We start from the raw sequence: 18,695 nt of genomic DNA, 5'->3' as shown, positions 1-18,695 counted from the left end.
CCGTACGCATGGGTCTTTAAGGGTCCAGCATGTCATAAGTATAAAGTAACTTAGTTATTGGAGAATCCAATAAAAGGGAAAAGGTTCAATCCTTGCTCAAAAGATGATTATGACAGATTAAGGGTCACAACCTTGGCGCCTTAACAGTACATCCACATCCATGTGGCACAACGTGCAAGTCTGTAGAACTTAAGTCAAGTGTATAGTTTGCTCAATTTGTCTGAATACACCGGTTATTTAAATCCAGATTATGGCAATATTAATAAAAGGTTATTTTTTATAAGAACGCCATGTTGTAATTACAAAATGCGTAGCTCATGCTGAAGCATAAGGTATTCAAGCACACTTGCTCAGGCAAATAACTAACCATAAGATTAAAGTAGACTATTCTGATTGTTGTCAGATAGCCTACAATTTGATTTTCGATGCACTGTAGCTATCATGGTGCAGCAAATATTTGCAGCTGCCCTGTTTGGATTCTCAAAATTAAAACAGCATTGATCAATTTATTCAAAGACCTGCAGAATTAACATTACCTACTGACTTTTCACACAAGCATAAGCATATCTTACCTTAAGTAGACTCTTGAGCTGTCCTGTCGTAAAACAATGATCAATATATTTACCTGGATTACCCTTTCTTACTACTTTACATCACATACACCGCCGGACAGGCTACCTGCGCTCTGCCTCCCAGCTCTGCAGTGTGTATGTGTGTGGGAGAGAGTGGATGTGACCTTGTTTACACTGGATGTCGGTCCGTTGCTGAGTGACGAGTTTCGGCTCTTTCCGACTTCACGACTGCACACGAAGATTCATTTTGCATGTGAGAACAAGGGAGCCATCACATCTTCATGTTGTCCTCAAGATGGAGCCAAACTGTCAAAATAACCAGCCGCTACATTCCACACCACTGTTGACTTTATTTGCTTTGTCATTAAAAACGGAATATAATGTAAAGGTGTTGATAAGCCCTGTTGATATGCCAAATTGGAGTAACACAGTCAGCAACCTCTATTGTTTGCCCTTTATTTTCAGAGCAACACCCATAAGGGAAAGACACTCCCAATATCAGCACATCAATCGCTTGCGGAAGTGCTCATGTTGTGCTGCCAGATGACAGCGAAAGCATAACCAGCTGCAGTGACAGATCATGCCACCTAAAGATCCCCTTCTAGAGACCCTGAAAGGTGAGTCACTTAAACGTCAATCTCAAACAGATGTCAATCTCAAACAGAACGTCAAACAGATGTCTCTCCGCACTGTTTTGACGTGTTTGTATTTATTTTTGTTCGTAGGCTATTCCCTATCCTTATTTGTAGTAGGCTATGCACTTGCGTCATTCATTCGCATTGCTGCAATCATTCGCATCGGTGCTTATCAAGCTGTATAATGATAATAATATTATTAACGTGTAGCCCTGTTGAAAAATAGTCGGAGTAAACTATTGTCTTCTTGTGCACGGCGTAGTAGCCTACTCTCCAAATCCGGTAACAAAATATAGTTTTAATATTTGTTGCTGTATTAAATGCCGAATGATGTTATCGCACCTTACTTGTGCACAAATACCGTGAAATGTCTGGACTGTTCTTCAGTTCATTTTAGTTCAGCTGTTCCTTATTCAGTTGCATGTCTGATGCAATTTGCTCTCTTATCGCATAGGCCGTGCATACCATCAAACAGGTGAAACGATGCAGGCTGGTTGCTTGGTTACGTGATGGAAGTGGATAGGGGAGCAATAAAAATGCTGCTTGTTCTCATGGTTCATGGAGCAATAAAAGTGCTGCGTTGTTCTCATTGTTCAAGGCTGGTGCAGTCCCAGATGAGATTACATTGAATAACTCGTGGTCTTTCTGGACAGTCAATCAAATAATTTCATGACAATAATGTGTGTGTGTGTGTGTGTGTGTGTGTGTGTGTGTGTGCGTGTCCTCTAGTGTGTATCCTAAACTTGAGCCAGAGCGAGAGCCCAGTGACCGACACCTGTCTCCATCTCTCTTCCTGCTGCGAACTGTTGGAGCTCATTTTTCGGAAAGGACTACAGCGTGAGTTGCTATCTCTCCACACACAGGCAAATTACCAACTCAAAGAGTAATTATTGTAAACCTGAAAGCTTTATAGTCTAATCTCAGAGTTGTTTGCTAAGTTCTTACACATTACAGAACCTTTCGTTTTTTGTTTTAAAACAGTATTTTGTCTGCATCTGCGTAGTAAATGTTTGGGCATTTATTTCGTCCCATCCCATTCCTACTGGACTAAATCCCCATATCAGAATCAATCTGTTCTGCCATCCCCTATGATGGGGGTCAGCAAATGATGTTCAGCAGTAGTCCTAAACTGACCCATGTGATGCTGTGTTATGATAGAGCTGGTGTTGAATAATGTTGTTCTGCTGCAGAGCCTGTGTTGAGTTTGGTGCAGAGGGACTACTGGCATGGCCTGGAGACGCTCCTTCAGAATGACCTTTGTGGCCGGTGAGCTTCTGTCCTCTATAGACACACCCAGGCTACTGAGTCTAATCCTGACAGCATACTGATTAGGCCTGGGCAAAGTTGGACTGCACTTAATGAGTTTAATGGGTGTCCTCATGTAATGTGAATGATTTATCCACCCTTACTCTAGGTTTAGTGAATTTCAAGAAGACCCTTAAGTGGGATTTGGTAAGTTAATCTGTAGATTTAATAAAAAAAAGTGCTTAGCTTTAGCGCACCAGTAATCAGTGTTGGTCAAGTTACTTGGAAAAAGTAATTAGTTACTGATTACTGATTACTTATCCAAGAAAGTAATCTAGTTACTTTACTGATTACTTATTTTCAAAAGTAATTAGTTACTTTACTATTTACTTTACTTAGTTACTTTACAAAAACACACTAGCTATACACAACCTGAATACGCTTTTTTAAAACTTGGTTTTATTATACTCCTTCATTCGAATAGATGTAAATAAAATACAGCAAAAAAAATATTAAAACCAAAGTCTCTATTAACATTTACATCTTTTAACAGTTGCAGTGCAGAGAGGAGTAATGAATTTACCAAAACAGAAAATGCTGTTGCATGCCACATTTAGGCTGTTCTAATGTCAAGAAGAGTATGTGTTTGAACTGTGTGTGTGCAGTGCAGCTGCTGGCTATTTTGGTGCCCAAAGCAGAACTGTTAGTTTAAAATATTTCTTAAGAAATACTACTAATTTGATGCAGTTTAACTCATTTATAAATGGTGCACTGTCACTTTAAGAGCATCTATACAACTCTCATAATGATCAGCTCCATTCAAATATAAGCCTAGTCCACAAACTCCACATTTGGTAGCAATAGTCATGATATTAAGTTGGTATAAACAGCTAGCTAGACATTTTCTGTTTGCAATTAAAAGTGATAGCCTATATGAGCCTGGTAGCACCTATCTGAGTGGAATGTGTTTCAATCGGCATAGGCTACTGTGCTTCATGTAAATGCTTAGTTTAAGGCAGTGGTTCTCAAACTTTTTCTTTCATTCCCCACTTTGACTTTTCGAGCCCCACCTGTCCCTCATTGCTCTAAGAAAGTGGTAGGTCAAGCTTAAAATTGTCAAATGTATTGAAATAATGACAAGTTCTAAATATATCCTCTTCAGCAGAGTTAAAATCAGCTGGTGCTGCAGATATAATAATAAATAAATACATAATGTGCCATTGTAAATTAAACACACATATTTCTGTTTTCCAGCAACATATTAGGAAGCATAAGCCAATATTTTACAGCATTGTACAATATATTCAATGAAATACCAACATGCTGCATTAAATGGATCCATAATCCAGTCATACTGAGCACTGCTGGTTGGGAAATATTTTTGAAATAAACTTTGCAGGGATGTGATGTAGGCCTACTGTTTAATACATGGGATCACAAGAGTGTCTCCCGAAGCAGACGTTTCAGCGATTTCACTCAGATTCTCAAAGGCATACTGTTGCGATCGAGGCGCCATGTCCCATACCTCAAGCTTTTTGGTGAATGCAATAATCTTATCTGCTAGGTGAGGTAGGTGCTTGTCTTTGCCTTGTAACTGGATATTTAACTCATTGAGCTTTCCAAATATATCGCAAAGATAGGCCAGCTTCAAGAAATGTTCATTAGTGAACGTGCTTGCAGATTCAAACATGCGCTCACGCTGCCTTGACACGAGCGCTTCCCTATGAATAACACATGCGTCCATTGCGCATCGGGTGCTACCTGGGCCTAGGCTACAGATAAAAAAATAAATAAAAAAAACTCCTGTTTTTCGCGCCTCACCTGGCATGTCTCCGCGAACTAGTAGAGAAACGCTGGTTTAAGGGAAACGAATTATTGAAGACTTCAACACTCACCAGCCCCATTACAAAAAGACAAAGACCACATTATATTTTTGCCCATTTCCAAATCACAGTGAATGCAGCCAGAATATTATAATGCCCTGGCTCCTGTTATAACGGGCCAGTAAGCTACAGGGAACCCGCGACGTCCTCTATTTTCACCTGTTGCTGCAGCCTTCATGTCGGGATCTGGGGGTGTCTCATTGAGTTTCACATTTCTGTGCCGGCTTGCTAGGTGCTTGCTCAGATTTGAGGTGGAATTTTTCGCTGTAGACAACATGTTTCTTCCCATGAAGAGTGTACAGCGTTAAGGTTTTTTTCGTAATGTCTGAACTGCAATGAATTAAATGCTCCATGTTCGCGCTCTCTCCCGCACTCCATGTCTTGCACACGTCTGTTGTTTACATCTATATCACACAGCTATAGCCTACATCATTGTCACGAGTTAGTCTCACAAAATCCATATGGCAAAATCCCAAATTATTTTACTGTCTATGGCAAAATCACGGTTTAGTAACGCAGTAACGCAGGCTGCTTGCAGGAAAGTAAAGTAATCTAATTACTGTTTTTGCAATTGTAATCCCTTACTTTACTCATTACTTGAAAAAAGTAATTGGATTACAGTAAAGGTTACTTCTAACCCGTTACTGCCCATCACTGCCAGTAATAAGGTTTATTATTAATTACTTTTAACAGAAATAAGGTGACAGGGTCATTGCATTGTCTACAAGCATACATATTGGTAACACTTTACTTGACAGTATCGACATAAGAGTGACATGACACTGTCATGAACACGACACTGTCATGACACATGAACCCTAACCCTAATCCTAACCCTTATTTGTTATGACAAAATAACAAATGTCACTTAATAACAGAAGCATTATGTCATAAACGTTTATGACTTGTTTATGACACGTTCATGTCACTCTTATGTCGATACTGTCAAGTAAAGTGTTACCCATATTTTTTCCAACTTTTTTTCCTTGGCTTCTTTGTTCTGAAGACTTGGCTCAGTATCACTGGCGGTGGAACAAACCATTAATTGTAAGAAGCTGCTGACAGCTCAGGGGCGAGGTCGTTATTTCCTCAGGCTTGCAGTGAATCGGAGGATTCTGGGAAATGTAGTCAAGCACATGTTACACACACCTAAAATCCTAGAAGTAAGTTAATTCACTGATTATTTACTGTTTGCCAGAAATGTTAATTCATTTAAGCTTGCTGAGATTGTAATATGTGTTTATCCTTGGTCAGTTTTATAGCACTACTATATCTATTCTGAGAAATGAGGACTTTCTGGGTGAGTTCTTGGCATTTTCATTCTAAAAGGAAATAGCACATTAACACTGTTATCACTGAGCCTAATGTGTTTTGGTTTCTGTAAGCTCTTGTTCTTGTTCTCCTCTGTCTTACATAGAGCCCTTTATGTCCCTGCTGCTGGTGATCTCAGAGATGGAGTTCAAGCTTAACATTGAGGTGAGCATTATTCACAGGCTAAGCCCACCCAACATTGAGGTGAGCATTATTCACAGGCTAAGCCCACCCAACATTGAGGTGAGCATTATTCACAGGCTAAGCCCACCCAAGCATTGTGTCTTGCCCACCCAGTTGTGCCTCTGTGCAGTGTGCAGCCTCAAACCCAGCTTGGATGTAGATGAGTTGGTGTTGAGTGTAATGGTAGCTAGCATAGCTGTACGGTATGCCTATGTAGGCCTATGTGCGTTAGATAAACCCGCTCCTGATGCCTTAAAATAAAACTCTGGCCATTTATCACATGGATTTCTGTTTCTCAAAGTCACTTAAAAAAAGAGAAAACAATCGGTACCTATATCTAGTAGCTCATGTTGCTGCAGCCAGCCAAGAGCTAGAACAGCCAGGCAGCTACAGTGCTAGCTGCCTGGCTAATCTAGCTGTTGGCAGGGATGGGCATCAAAATGTATTATCAAATACCCTGATTTTAAGTGTATCAAAAATAAACTACAAAATGCATTAGCATGTATCAAAATTATTATTTTTAAATATTTTGAAAGTCGCCTAATACTCTTGAAAGGGAGCATGATATCACTTTGCAAATCTACCATATATGTCTATTTAATATTTCTTCATTAGTACACTGACTCTGTTGATTAAGCGGACAGTGTTTGAGAGGAACAGCTTTAAAGCGTAACTTTCGCCAAAATGCATCCTAGGGTGTTTTTGTGAATGTAGGCCTACCCGAGTCAAACTTTCGTTTAAAAGCATAATTACGTCCGAAGCGCCACTTTTAAGCTTGTCCTGTTGTCATTTTTGGGTCAAATGGCCTTTTGAATGGGAATCGTAGGGGCACTACTATTTTGATACATGATCGCTATTCTAAGAAGGCTCGACCAGAGAATGTCTAATAAGGGGAGAACTGCCACTCTCGGAAAACTTCCGGTTTCTGAACTGGTTGCAGTTCCTTCTGTGGTTCCACATGAGGGCGCTCGTCCACGAGTGCAGAATGCATGGAGGTCTATGGAGCTGTACCCCTCAAAATCCACTTTTCTCGGGATATAATTTTTTTCCAAGTAATTTGAATATTGTTTTCGAAAGGGGAGGCAAAGAAAATACACTTGGTTGAGTATTATATTTTTTAAAGTCACTTAATTGTTCTAAAAAGCCTTTCAAACGTGTCAATGACATCATTCATTAGCACAATGCTAGCGTGTTATGGGCAACAACGACCCAACCTGTAAGAAATCAAAAGGACATAAGTACTCGTTCATTCAACTTTTGACCTATAACCCATGTTGAAGTTATACAAACTACAATCAAATCTGAGATTTGTCAACGACAATCAGGTGAAAGAGGCAAATTTAGCCGTCTAGCTCCATTGACTCCCATTCATTCTGCACTCATGGCGATCGCCCCCAGTGGAAATCTAGTGGAACTGCAACCAAAATTCGGTACAATGGGACTTAATACGGAGTGGCAAGGGTCTCCGTACGGGCTCTGGCTCGACACAACATGAAACTTTGATCGAAGTATCATCCGCGTCTCTACACATGAACTTGAGCATTGAGAACATTGTTTGTGTACACAGAGTTTACTAAAAGAAAGGTTTTGGACAACTCACTTGGCTTTTCTGCTCGGCACCATCTTGCCAGTCAAGGAGTGAGTTGTCCAAAACCTTTCTTTTTAGTAAATTATGAACAATGTTCTCATAGTTTACAAAGCCATTCACCAAAATAAAACTTAAACAAAATAAAAACAACTTAAACAAAAAATGTCAAAATAGCCTACTATTTTATATTTGAAATACTTAGGATATTTTAAATACATGTATCAGAAATACTGCTGATGAGCAGAACTATCAGGACATGAGAAGAGAAAAACTCCATGTGTGTGAACTGTGGGAACAGCAGCTGGGTAAACTTGTTGTGTTCCTCTTCAGGTTTGATGTCAACAAATAATAATAGCTGATCTGCTGACTTGCATCTCTCAAGTCTGTGTCTGTAACCTAGGCAATGAAATGAAGTTAATTAATTATTATTTTTTAATAACATGAGTAACATGCGACAGGACTATTGGCAATCTTTTACATCTGAAAATAGCCTAGTTCCTTCGCTACCAGTTAGCTCACGTCATGTTTGCTTGTCATTTGTGCAGTGCTCATCAGAATTGAACATTGCATGACACTCCACTGCGATCCGGTTCCCTTCAAGTTGTTTTTTTTTTATATGTATATTAACTAATTGAATAGCAAACATCCTGACATACGTCCTCATATTCTTATGCAGATCTCATTTCCAAATAATAGCCTACAGACATGGACAAGTTGTGAAAGGCACCTAATTAGACTTACATACCACTAATACAATGTAAAGGTTAGGGTTAGGTTTTTAAAAAGTGAAACAATCAATATGAAATATTAATAAAACATTATATATATATATATATATATATATATATATATATATATATATATATATATATAATGCAAATATATATATATATATATATATATATAAAATACAAATGATGATGTGAATCATTAAGCGTTCACAATATTCAATATTACTGGTAGCGATAAGGTGGTAGGGGGCCCCCAAATCAAATTCTTAGGGCTTGGGCCAGCTCTGAGTAGGCCTACCAATTTTTGTTGTGTTTGTGTTTTGTCAATTTGCCCACCCAAAATTTGTACCAGCCCACCCAAATGTGGTAGGCTAGAACCGGCCCTGATTCACACACACATAATTTGATGTTTGTGAAGGGAGGGTTTTAGAATTTGCACCCAGGGTATAGCCTGGAAAATCCAGACCCTGATAATCTAGAAAGATTAAGGGTCTGGCCAAGAACAATGTAATGGCCCAACTCGAGGGGCAGCAACAAGCATGCATTTAAAAATCTCACTGCACGCATTTGGATAACACTAGACCGTTTACACTGAATGATTTCGGACTTCGACGCAATGGGATAACACTACGACTAATGTGTACTGTCCTCCAACGTTGCAGCGCTGTCTTCATCAGTTTAGCTGGTTCCCCGGAATGTTAGGGTAAAAGTAACGTGCATCATCGCTCTTTGCCAGAGTGTCTCGCAGAGACAATTCCATTGTGCTCTCGCGAGAACTCTGGATTTCCAGGGTACCCAGGGTACATATCCATGTTTGAAACAAATATGCTATTTCTTTCTAGAACTGCAGTTTCCTGGATGAGAGCTGGCTTCTCCCAGTAAGTGATTCCCATCCGTACAGCCTTTAAGTCTGATCAGTGTTTTGTTTTAGTGGCCCGATGTTGTGTGTTCTCCAGGTGTGTGAGTTTTAGTGGCCTGATGTTGTGTGTTCTCCAGGTGTGTGAGTTTTAGTGGCCTGATGTTGTGTGTTCTCCAGGTGTGTGAGTTGTACGAAGCGGTCCCGTGTCGAGAGCTGGGCATGGTGTTAAGGTGGATCAGGTTTCTCCTTCTATGATTGTCACCCCTGTGAATGTGGAATGTGGTTTTTCTGTCCTATTTGTCATGCTAATAAAGCACTTTTGTATGAATTTGAGAGAGAGAGAGAGGGAGAGAGAGAGAGAGAGAGAGAGAGAGAATACCTAAAAAAGTAGCCCACCTGCATGATGTCGCTTAAAATTAATTCAGTGTTCCAGTTTGGAAACAGAAGCACCCCACCATCAGCCCAGTGGCTTTGCTGATGCTGTCGATAATATACAATATAATGATAATAAAGTAGCACTAAATGACCAGCGGCACTCACCGGTTACCTGTCCCCAGGTACCTGAACGGTCGTGTGTTTGTGCTGGACCTGCTGCAGGGCAGTCAGGCGGAAGTGGACGGATTTGTGCAGCTCGGTGACATCATTGACGAAATTAACGGGACTTCACTCAGAAACGCCAGTAACGGACAGGTGAACGAATAAGAGAGAGCGAGAGAGAGAGACCCCTCAGCCTCTGTATAGAACACATTTGATCAAAGACATACTCAGTATTGATGTTTGTGTTTGTGATGTTGATGTTAAGCACTGATTTCCTCACAAATGGACAGTCCACTCAAATATCTCTAAGTTCTCAAATCTTCTACCACTACGTTCTTTAACACAGCTTAGATATCTTCTCTGCTTTTACCTTCTTTAACTCATCGTGTATATATTCACTACCTCTACCTTCTCTCCCCCAGCAAATGCACCTTGTCCAGCCTAGTTTATCAGCCTTGAAGGCCTTTGCTCTCTCTAACCCAGCGTCTCTCTGTCTTTTCTGTTGCCGGAAGGGCGGTGTGATCCTGTCCAGGCTGAAAGGGCAGCCGCTCTCCCTGCGTCTGCTGAGGTGCCGAGACCCTGACGGTGCTGTGTTCCGGCCCCTGGTGAAGACGCTGCGACTCCTGCAGCAGGAGAACCCCGCAGTACGCCTGGATTCCTCCCACCTGACCCGCCGGCACGGAACCAACCCGCGCAAACTGGACCAGTCTCAGTGTCTCAGAGAAGGCAGGCAAGAAATCCACCAGCGCTTTAGCTGAACACATGTTTGTTTTGCTGTTTGAATCTCTCTATTCAGCTCAAGGCTGAGTGCAGGTCTGTAGTCACAACAAGCGACGTCACTCGTCAGGACCAATGAGGGAACTGGGAGTGGTCGAAGGAAATCGTGAAGCTGTCCGCGCGCTGTTGGAAATAACAATTGATTATAGAACCCCTGTTAACCTAATGATTCTGACCCCGCTAGATATGGAGAAGTTTCGGTCAAAGTAATATTACTATCCATGGTAGGCCGATGTGGGCCTACCCACAATGCTGTTACAAGAATGCCTTCTAGCTATTTAATTAGACGCATCTTCCCCAAGAATAGTGTGCGAGGCCCTCCTTGGCCGATTAATTCGGGAGGCGCCTTCACTTGAATAATGATCCTAGTGTGAAAGTCGGTCAGAGGCTATAGTGCTGGCCTGGACCACTATGCTCATCTGGACAGAACACCTTACCGTAGCTACAGAGGGTTCAGGGTGTGCTAAGGTTAGGTCTAATTCCAGACTACTAATAAAATCAGTGACCCACCACAGTACAATACGATGGCCAGTTCTGGTAGCATGCCTACACTTTCACTGATTTAGCCCCCACGGCCCTATGGACTAATCCTAGCCGTTCCTCCTGGCCCATCTTAAACTTGAGGGATATCTAAAGAAACTCTAGAAAACTATGCGGGTCAAAGCATAACAATTTATTTGTCAGGTACAAGCTATTCATCCAATACATTATAGAAGGTACATCTAAATGAATAATGTGAAAGTTATGAAAACAGGTTAAAGGAACATTTAGGAAACCATATGAAGCAATCAGAGAATGAACATACCAGCTCAGAGGATGATGGCTACACACCAGAGTGGTGCGGGAGATTCTGACTACAGAATAGCTCCCAGAATGCTCTGTGAACCTCACTTAAATAGGCTACCTAGTTTGTGGTTGGTTACATTGATATGGATCACATGATTGGAGGTCAGCTGATTTGGGATCACATGGTTGGAGGTCATCTGATTTGAGAGTACTTTGATGAGACTTGAGACCATTGTTGTAGTGAGAGTGCATTAATCAAGACATTACAAGGTACACATTAATTACATTTCCTGCTTCCTGTGTTAATGTTAGTTTCTCCTGTGAAAAAGGCAAAGGTTAGAGATATAATCAAAAGTTGTTGTAGCAGCAATATGTGACAATGGGCCCACCATGAGGCCCACACTTAGTAGTTGATCAAGAGTCAATATATGACTGAAAAGATTATCATCAGCCTGGTAATTAGGATCCTTACACTTTGTTGCATGTGCTTATGACATTATTGAGCCTATACGCACCTGAATGTAAACACACACACACATGCACACACACACACACACATGATGGCTGCCTGGCATGTTGACTCTTGAATTCCTCTCTTCAGCAGGATTGTGTACATTGTGCAGTACTTGGGAAAGGCAAACATTGGAATGGTAGATATGTGTGAAGTGTGCATTATGTGTTGTGTGTCAAACTTTGAACGTCTGTGTTTGCGCTTAGCTGTGGTTGCTTGTTTGTCATTGTTTTGGGTGTGGACTCACTACATACAATACATTTGTGTGATCAGTTGTGAAGCAGATGTAATCAGTAACTTGACATTTCTTTTCATCTCTCGTCAACTAGTATGGAGGCAAGGAAGTGCTACAGTATGGAATTCCCTTTGTTCTGGAGAGGAGTGACTCTCGGAAGGTAGAGAAACCTGCTAAGACTGATGAACCCAAACCAATTGTTCAAGAAAAGAAACATACTGATGTCCTTGCTCTTTCAGGAGGTGCTTCTAGACATGAAGGAAACTCACTTAACGTGTACAGAAAAAAACACCAAGCTCGTAAGTGTCCCTCAGAGCTGCCCCCCATCTTAAGTGTAGGTGGACATTGTTTTTATGATAGTAAATTAATGGGAATGCATACTGTGCAGGAATTGTTCCAGCACCACTACCCTGAAATATCATGTGTTGGGAGATTCAGCCGTCCAGATTACAGGATCTTTGCCTTCTGTGTGGCGTAAGTACTACTTCCCTTATTTTCCATACAAAATAATGCATTTTAGCTATACTGGGACCTTGAATTTCTATCTATCTATCTATCTATCTATCTATCTATCTATCTATCTCTGTTGCATGACTGAGCTGAATTTCTATGGAGAAAGATGCAGTCCTTGAAAAAAGGAAAAAGAAAAACACATTCTTTCACACCCGTTTAAGTGTTCATGACATGGTCCATAAGCATTGTTTCAAAATCATAATACTATCTTAATAACAACATAATGCTCAATCTGGATATCTTCCACTGTCCATATATTTGTGCATCTCACTAAAGCAGCCATAGCCATTTAAGATATTCCTTCATGAAAGCATTCTCCGTAAAACATTACAAATGCGTCTTACTATGGATTAAAGGAACATTCCGGTATTTAGCACTTTGAGTCCCTTTTCTGGTTTGTTTTGGATGAACTAGAGTGGTGGACACCGAAATATTAACGATTGGTCCTGTCTCAACTTTTCTGACTCGTTTTGACTTGCCTTTACTGCTTCAGAGTGGCTGCAACAGGCATGCACAAACATGTCCTAAAACAACCCTTAACGTTCGTTTTCAAAACTGTGCAACTCACCGAGTGGTAAATACTAAATACCGGAATTTTCCTTTGAGCAAATGGCTTAATCATGTAGATATTAATTTGTGTGAATGCTTGTTTGATTTAAATGTGCCATGGAATTACCTAAATTTAATCAAGTCCTAAGTGAGTTGAATAACTGGAGACCCCTGCTGGCTATTGATTGTACTGCATGTTTATATTTGGGCAGATCACATGAAGGTGCATGGGCACAAGGCACAATGAAAGGTGTAAATAATTAAATGCTGTGACAAAATGTATGTGCCAGACACTGTTACACAATTTAGTTCATTGCATTCATAAAATTATGCAAGAATATTTCCTAAAATGGTGATGAGAATTACATATGAAGAATTACTATCTAGAGATTTCAGTTTTTTGCATGCCTTTGAAACAGTTGTATGACAGAATCAAAATTTCACATAGAAGAGACATACTGTTGCACTCTGAACAATGGTTCCTATCCCAAGTCTCCATTTCATGCCGTGAATATCTGTAAACCCAAACATAGCTAACTGAGAGAAGACAATCCTGTTGTACTGCTTCACTGTCTGAGCTGAAGCAAAACAGACACGACCTTACACTCCCCACCTGGCTCCAGGTAAAAACCAGTTGCTGAAGTTGTTGAGATAAACGCTGGGGTGTGATTGGTTGTTGAGATAAACGCTGGGGTGTGATTGGTTGTTCCAGGGACGTCCCAGACACCCCCAGAGCTACGGGCTTCTGCTGTGTGGTATTGCAGGCGGCATCGGCTCAGGAGTGTGAGGACATCGTCAGCCGCGTAGGTAAGACACACACGTCTCAGCAGTCTCAAGGAAGTATCTTTTGTCACAGGTTCTAGCCTGCCCATCCCTGGAGCTTTGCGTGTGTGTGTGTGTGTGTGTGTGTCAAGCATGTACATTAAATTAGCCTATCCTTGCACAGAAATGTTATTTTAGTGCAAGGTTTTTTATCAGTGTGACTAGACAACAGATTATGGACTCTTCAGCAGAATACATTGAAAATGAAAATGAAAATGCACTGTACTGTTCTTCCAAGGCATTTTCTTCTTCTTCTTCTTTAATGCAGCTTCAACCGTTTAACGTAGAAACTTCATTCAAACTGCGTTGCGTAGGTCTTACTTAATTTCCCCATAGACTTAACATGGGCTGATGACATCACAATAGAGCCGTTAAGCAATTAGAATCCTATGGCAGGTGTTCAGGCCACCTGTTTCAACTGCCATTCTCAGGCTTTAAGCATACAAACTGGCCCTATTAAGACTACACATCCTGTTCAACTGCTTCCTCTGCCAAAAACTGTTTCAAAATAAAAGTCCTCACTACAATATTTCACTGTTAAACAATTTAACCCTTTAAACTACTGAACTTTTTAACTGTTCAGCCATTGTAACTGTTACTTGTCATCAACTATGACTCCTACCCACTGTAGCTAGTTAGCATATTAGCATTGGTAACATTGTTAGCATCTTTAACAAAACTGCTAAAAATGATTAGCTAAGTTAGCTAAGTCACATGGTTAATATAGTTAACATGTTAGCATACTAGTTAGCATAGTTAGCATAACTACTAAAAATGATTAGCTAGGTTAGCTAAGTCACATGGTTAACATAGTTAGCATTTTAACATTGTTAGCATGCTAGTTAGCATACTAACTTGGTTAACATTATTATCTTTGTTAACATAGTTAGCATAACTGCTAGCAAACATTAGAGCCATTCCAACTGTCAGTTATCGTCAACTATCTACCTAAATAATTTAACCATTTAAACTATCCACCTATTTAACTGTTCAGTCATTCCAACTATATTAAACCTCATCTACCTAGCAACCAATATAGTTTGTTTTTACTCTGTATGATATTTTACATCATATTTTTGCATTTTCATGCACTGTATTTCCTTCAGGAAATGCTTTTCTAGTTTTTTTTTGTGATTTCCTATTGGTTACCTTAAGTCAGATTTACACACATAGTTACATGAAGACTCACAAAAGGATGCATGTCTCAGCATGCCGTGCACATTTAGCGGGTATTTAGTGGGAAACATCTGCCAGTTCCCAACTGATATTCACAGAATGCTTTGAGGCATTAGCTCTCAACCCCACCTGCCCTACATTGTCTAAGCCTACATCTGTCCCTATCACTGAGTTGATACTTTAATTTAATACTCTTCTGGAGGAATTAAGAATTCTACTGGAGTTTGTTGAGGTTTATAGAGCAATCACATACGGGGCATGAACATGACAAAGTACTTTAATAGCCTGATGTAGAATAGATGTGCATCCACGTATAATCACACACACACATTATTGTCAAGTCTTTTATTTGCCTTACCTTTAGTCCTACCTCTTCCTTTGTATGTTTCAGTGTGTGTTCCCTTTGTTATTAAATTGGGACATTTTTGAAAAGAAAAGAACATATAACTTGTAGCAAAAGCACTAGGCCTACAATAAAGTAAAACAAATGTTTGCCCCCCACAAGAAAAATTGAGAACTGCCATAAAGGCATTGCAATATAGACATTGTGAAAAGGGTTTTGATTACACATTAACATGTCAGCCAGCAGAAATAGGTTAATGCTTTCAATTAGTATAGGCTCTGCTGGCAGACTGGCAGTCCCAATCACTTATTTTAAACAGTGCAGCAACAGGAGGAGCAGCCATTTAGTCTTAGAAATAGTTAGCATCTTAACTGTTAGCCACCTATAATCTATAACTAAACTGATTAACACCAACTTCTTGCCTTTGCAGCTGCTGGATTCAAGCATACAGAATGGTCTGTATGAGGAAACCCTGCCAGCCGAAGACCAACCATGTGTTAGTGCCAAGCCAAAGGCGGTCCAGTATCAATGTATATAATGCCCTTTCCATTTAAGTACACCATAAGAGTACTGTTTTATTGAACCCCATATAGATGTGAATGTCTACCAACTGCTGACAAACAAATATGGACAAGTTGACCAGCCACTTCATAGTAAATCATTTTTGCATATGAACCCAACAACCACCATTGTATTTTATCAGCATTTGGCTGGTGCCAAGTTCACTCCCTGGGTACAGGTATTACCTGTTTGAAAGAAATCCCAAACTCAAGCGATACTATGATAAACCATATCCGTTTTTAACAAGTGCTAGAAACAAGTCGATGAAGTTTAAAATAAAAACCACAAAAGCAAAAGCTGTCTGGTTTGACCCATGTCGTTTAATAGAAAGTCTACAATGTGATAACATTTTCATAAATAGTATTCAATGTAGCTGCCAAGTTTTATATTGGAAAAAAAATAAAAATGACAAAAAGCAATCAATATACAATTTCTCCAAGACCCAAGTTGGAACAGACAGAAAATGAGGTGAAGTTAAACAGACTGCCAGTCAAAGAGTTATTGCATGAAGAGAGCCTTTGAACCCCAATGGCAGGTCAGCAACACCCATCACATTCTAACAGAGAACACCATCTGAGCAACCTGATCCTTTACCAAAAGGCCTCATTCAACAAGATGGAATGTGTGCTGTGCCTTGCCACTCAGGACGAGGACATTTAAAAAAACAGCCCGATTCCCAGACTAAATCCAGTTCTGATCAGGTCAATCCATGTGGGAACTAGGACAGAACTGGACTAGACCCAGTCCTGAACCCACCACCTGGGAGCAGGTCTGAACCAATTAGTCATTCACTCTAAAACATGTGAAGTTGCAGAATGACACCTTTTGATCTGGTCTATAAACACATAGGAACAGAATAGGTACAAGAAATAAAAATGTCCACAAACAAAAATAGTGTGAAATATGATAAATATGGTGAATCCCCCTGAAAGGGTCCCATGGCTGGCATCTTAAGCCCTCTCTCCCCTTATTCTGCGAGCCAGCTGGATGTCCTTGGGCATGATGGTCACCCTCTTGGCATGGATGGCACACAAGTTGGTGTCCTCAAACAGACCCACAAGGTATGCTTCGCTGGCCTCCTGCAGGGACAAAAAAAAGCACAAAAAAAAGCACATGATTGACATGTTAGCCAGTACTCTTAATCTAAAGCCAGCAATACAAGCGCTTCACAAATTTCAGCATGCAACAACCCAATGTACTACAACAGTAAAACTTTAAGATCATACTTGTGCGACGACAATGGACTAGTTTAGAAGAGGGAGTGTAGCGTTCTATACACTTGTGCAACCACATACACACCTGAAGGGCGCCAATGGCCGCGCTCTGGAAACGCAGGTCGGTCTTGAAGTCCTGAGCAATCTCTCGCACCAAGCGCTGGAAGGGCAGCTTGCGGATCAGCAGCTCAGTAGACTTCTGGTAGCGCCTGATTTCCCTCAAGGCTACGGTACCGGGCCTGATAAGACATTACATTTAACGTTACATGGGCATAACAAAAAAATTTTGAATGTACAAAGACACCGCACAGTGGCTAGACTCGAGAACTGATGGAAGTTGCTGTACCTGTAACGATGGGGCTTTTTGACTCCACCGGTGGAAGGCGCGCTCTTCCTGGCAGCCTTTGTGGCTAGCTGCTTCCTTGGCGCCTTTCCTCCAGTTGACTTACGAGCGGTCTGCTTGGTACGAGCCATCTTTTAATCTGCCAAACAATTAGCACAATTATGAATGTTAGGTCACGATCACAAGAGTAATGTTTAGGTAAAGTGATTATTCACGACGAGACCCAAGTGAGGACAGGTTAGCACGGCTAGCCATCAGCTGTGGTGGCGCTACCATGTAGGACTATCTAACGTTATATCGCTTGGCAAATGCTTGCCAAAAACATTGATGTTGAAATCTTACCGCCTACAGGCTGCCCATTGTACATTTTTGAAGTGGTCAAGTTAACGTTACTTAAAAATCCACTGACAATCATCTGAGATAAACGGAGAATTGTCTGCCCCTCCCCCACCTCGAACAAACCGGGGAAGGGTGCTAATGGATAGGATTGCTAGTGCTAGCTAGCCTGGCTTAGCAACTTCAGCTAGGTCCGTTTCAAAAGGAGGTCTTTTCTATTTGTCCTCCTTCCTAATGTTCATACAGGCCTACTTCCTTGCGTTACGTAAAGACCGGACTGTCTTTGTTTAGTTAGTCAACCCTGATACACACAAAATCAGCTAGCCAACGTGTACTCATTTCCATTTTAACATTAAAACGCTAACTATACCATTTGCCGGACTTAAGTTAATCGGACATGATGAAATAAGTAATCCATGGTCCTACTCCACCAGACACCATTAACGACAGCTAGGCAGCCACCTTCGCTAGAAATACCCGCTTGATGATTGAGGCTAGCAAGCTAACAGTCGACAGCTAATGTTCAAATACCTAACGTTAACGTCACCGCCTCACTTCCATACTGAAAATGTGTACATTTCCCATCTTTGGCTGAAGGCTCATTCAAACTCATATTTCACTCATTTGCCTTTGATTATATAAAACGGACCTCTTCTTCGACCCCCAACAACAGCTGACGGTTTGCCAAATCGCCACCAAACGTTAGGTTTACATTTAGCATAGGTTCTAGCTAGTAACGTTAGCATTAACAAACCAATGAAGATATTGACTTCTTTTTTTTTTTTTTTTTTTTAAAGGTCAGTTACCTAAACATACGTTTTTAACGATATTAAGAAATAAGACTTACTTCTTTCAATGTTTCGCGTAATCCTAAGAATCCAAGAGCCGTGGGGTCTCAAGGGACACCAATGAGTAACCAGGGTAAAGGATGTGTGTAACAAAAGTGTGCGAAGCGTGGTATTTATGCGTGTAGCATCAAATGACG

At 40.7% G+C, this 18,695-nt stretch overlaps 2 protein-coding genes across 7 annotated transcripts; one reads left to right on the top strand and one right to left on the bottom strand.

Moving 5' to 3' along the window:
• The first annotated feature begins 1,078 nt into the window (after positions 1-1,078).
• LOC143103165 (uncharacterized) lies at positions 1,079-16,236 on the top strand. 6 transcript variants are annotated; one of them, XM_076266969.1, is made up of 17 exons: positions 1,079-1,189; positions 1,937-2,044; positions 2,398-2,473; positions 5,342-5,498; positions 5,590-5,635; positions 5,753-5,811; positions 8,991-9,026; positions 9,185-9,237; positions 9,565-9,606; positions 9,643-9,697; positions 10,057-10,274; positions 11,709-11,757; positions 11,948-12,013; positions 12,093-12,152; positions 12,242-12,327; positions 13,628-13,722; positions 15,687-16,236. In XM_076266969.1, the coding sequence occupies exons 1-17, from the start codon at positions 1,153-1,155 to the stop codon at positions 15,719-15,721; spliced, it is 1,278 nt and encodes a 425-aa protein (XP_076123084.1). In that variant the 5' UTR covers positions 1,079-1,152; the 3' UTR covers positions 15,722-16,236. The 6 variants fall into 6 exon arrangements, 5 of the variants coding, with proteins under 5 accessions (XP_076123084.1, XP_076123083.1, XP_076123082.1 ...); XR_012982739.1 differs by lacking the exon at positions 15,687-16,236 and adding an exon at positions 13,449-13,538 and having other exon boundaries at positions 9,565-9,697; positions 13,628-13,714; XM_076266968.1 differs by having other exon boundaries at positions 9,565-9,697; positions 11,712-11,757.
• On the bottom strand, positions 16,118-18,664 carry h3f3a (H3 histone, family 3A). Its single transcript, XM_076266973.1, has 4 exons — positions 18,558-18,664; positions 17,378-17,513; positions 17,117-17,270; positions 16,118-16,896 (listed from the first exon to the last, which is right to left on the bottom strand). Exons 2-4 carry the CDS (start codon positions 17,503-17,505, stop codon positions 16,768-16,770), a joined length of 411 nt encoding a protein of 136 aa, XP_076123088.1. The 5' UTR covers positions 17,506-17,513; positions 18,558-18,664; the 3' UTR covers positions 16,118-16,767.
• Positions 18,665-18,695: the final 31 nt, after the last annotated feature.

Source organism: Alosa pseudoharengus, unplaced genomic scaffold (assembly GCF_046254945.1).
Source record: "Alosa pseudoharengus isolate Yale_2024_CS ecotype anadromous, Long Island Sound unplaced genomic scaffold, YU_APseudo_1.1 YU_APseudo_1.1_scf_4, whole genome shotgun sequence".
Taxonomy (NCBI): Eukaryota; Metazoa; Chordata; class Actinopteri; order Clupeiformes; family Clupeidae; genus Alosa; species Alosa pseudoharengus.
The sequence above is the reverse complement of the archived record's forward strand: the minus strand, read 5'-3'. Positions and strand labels throughout refer to the sequence as shown.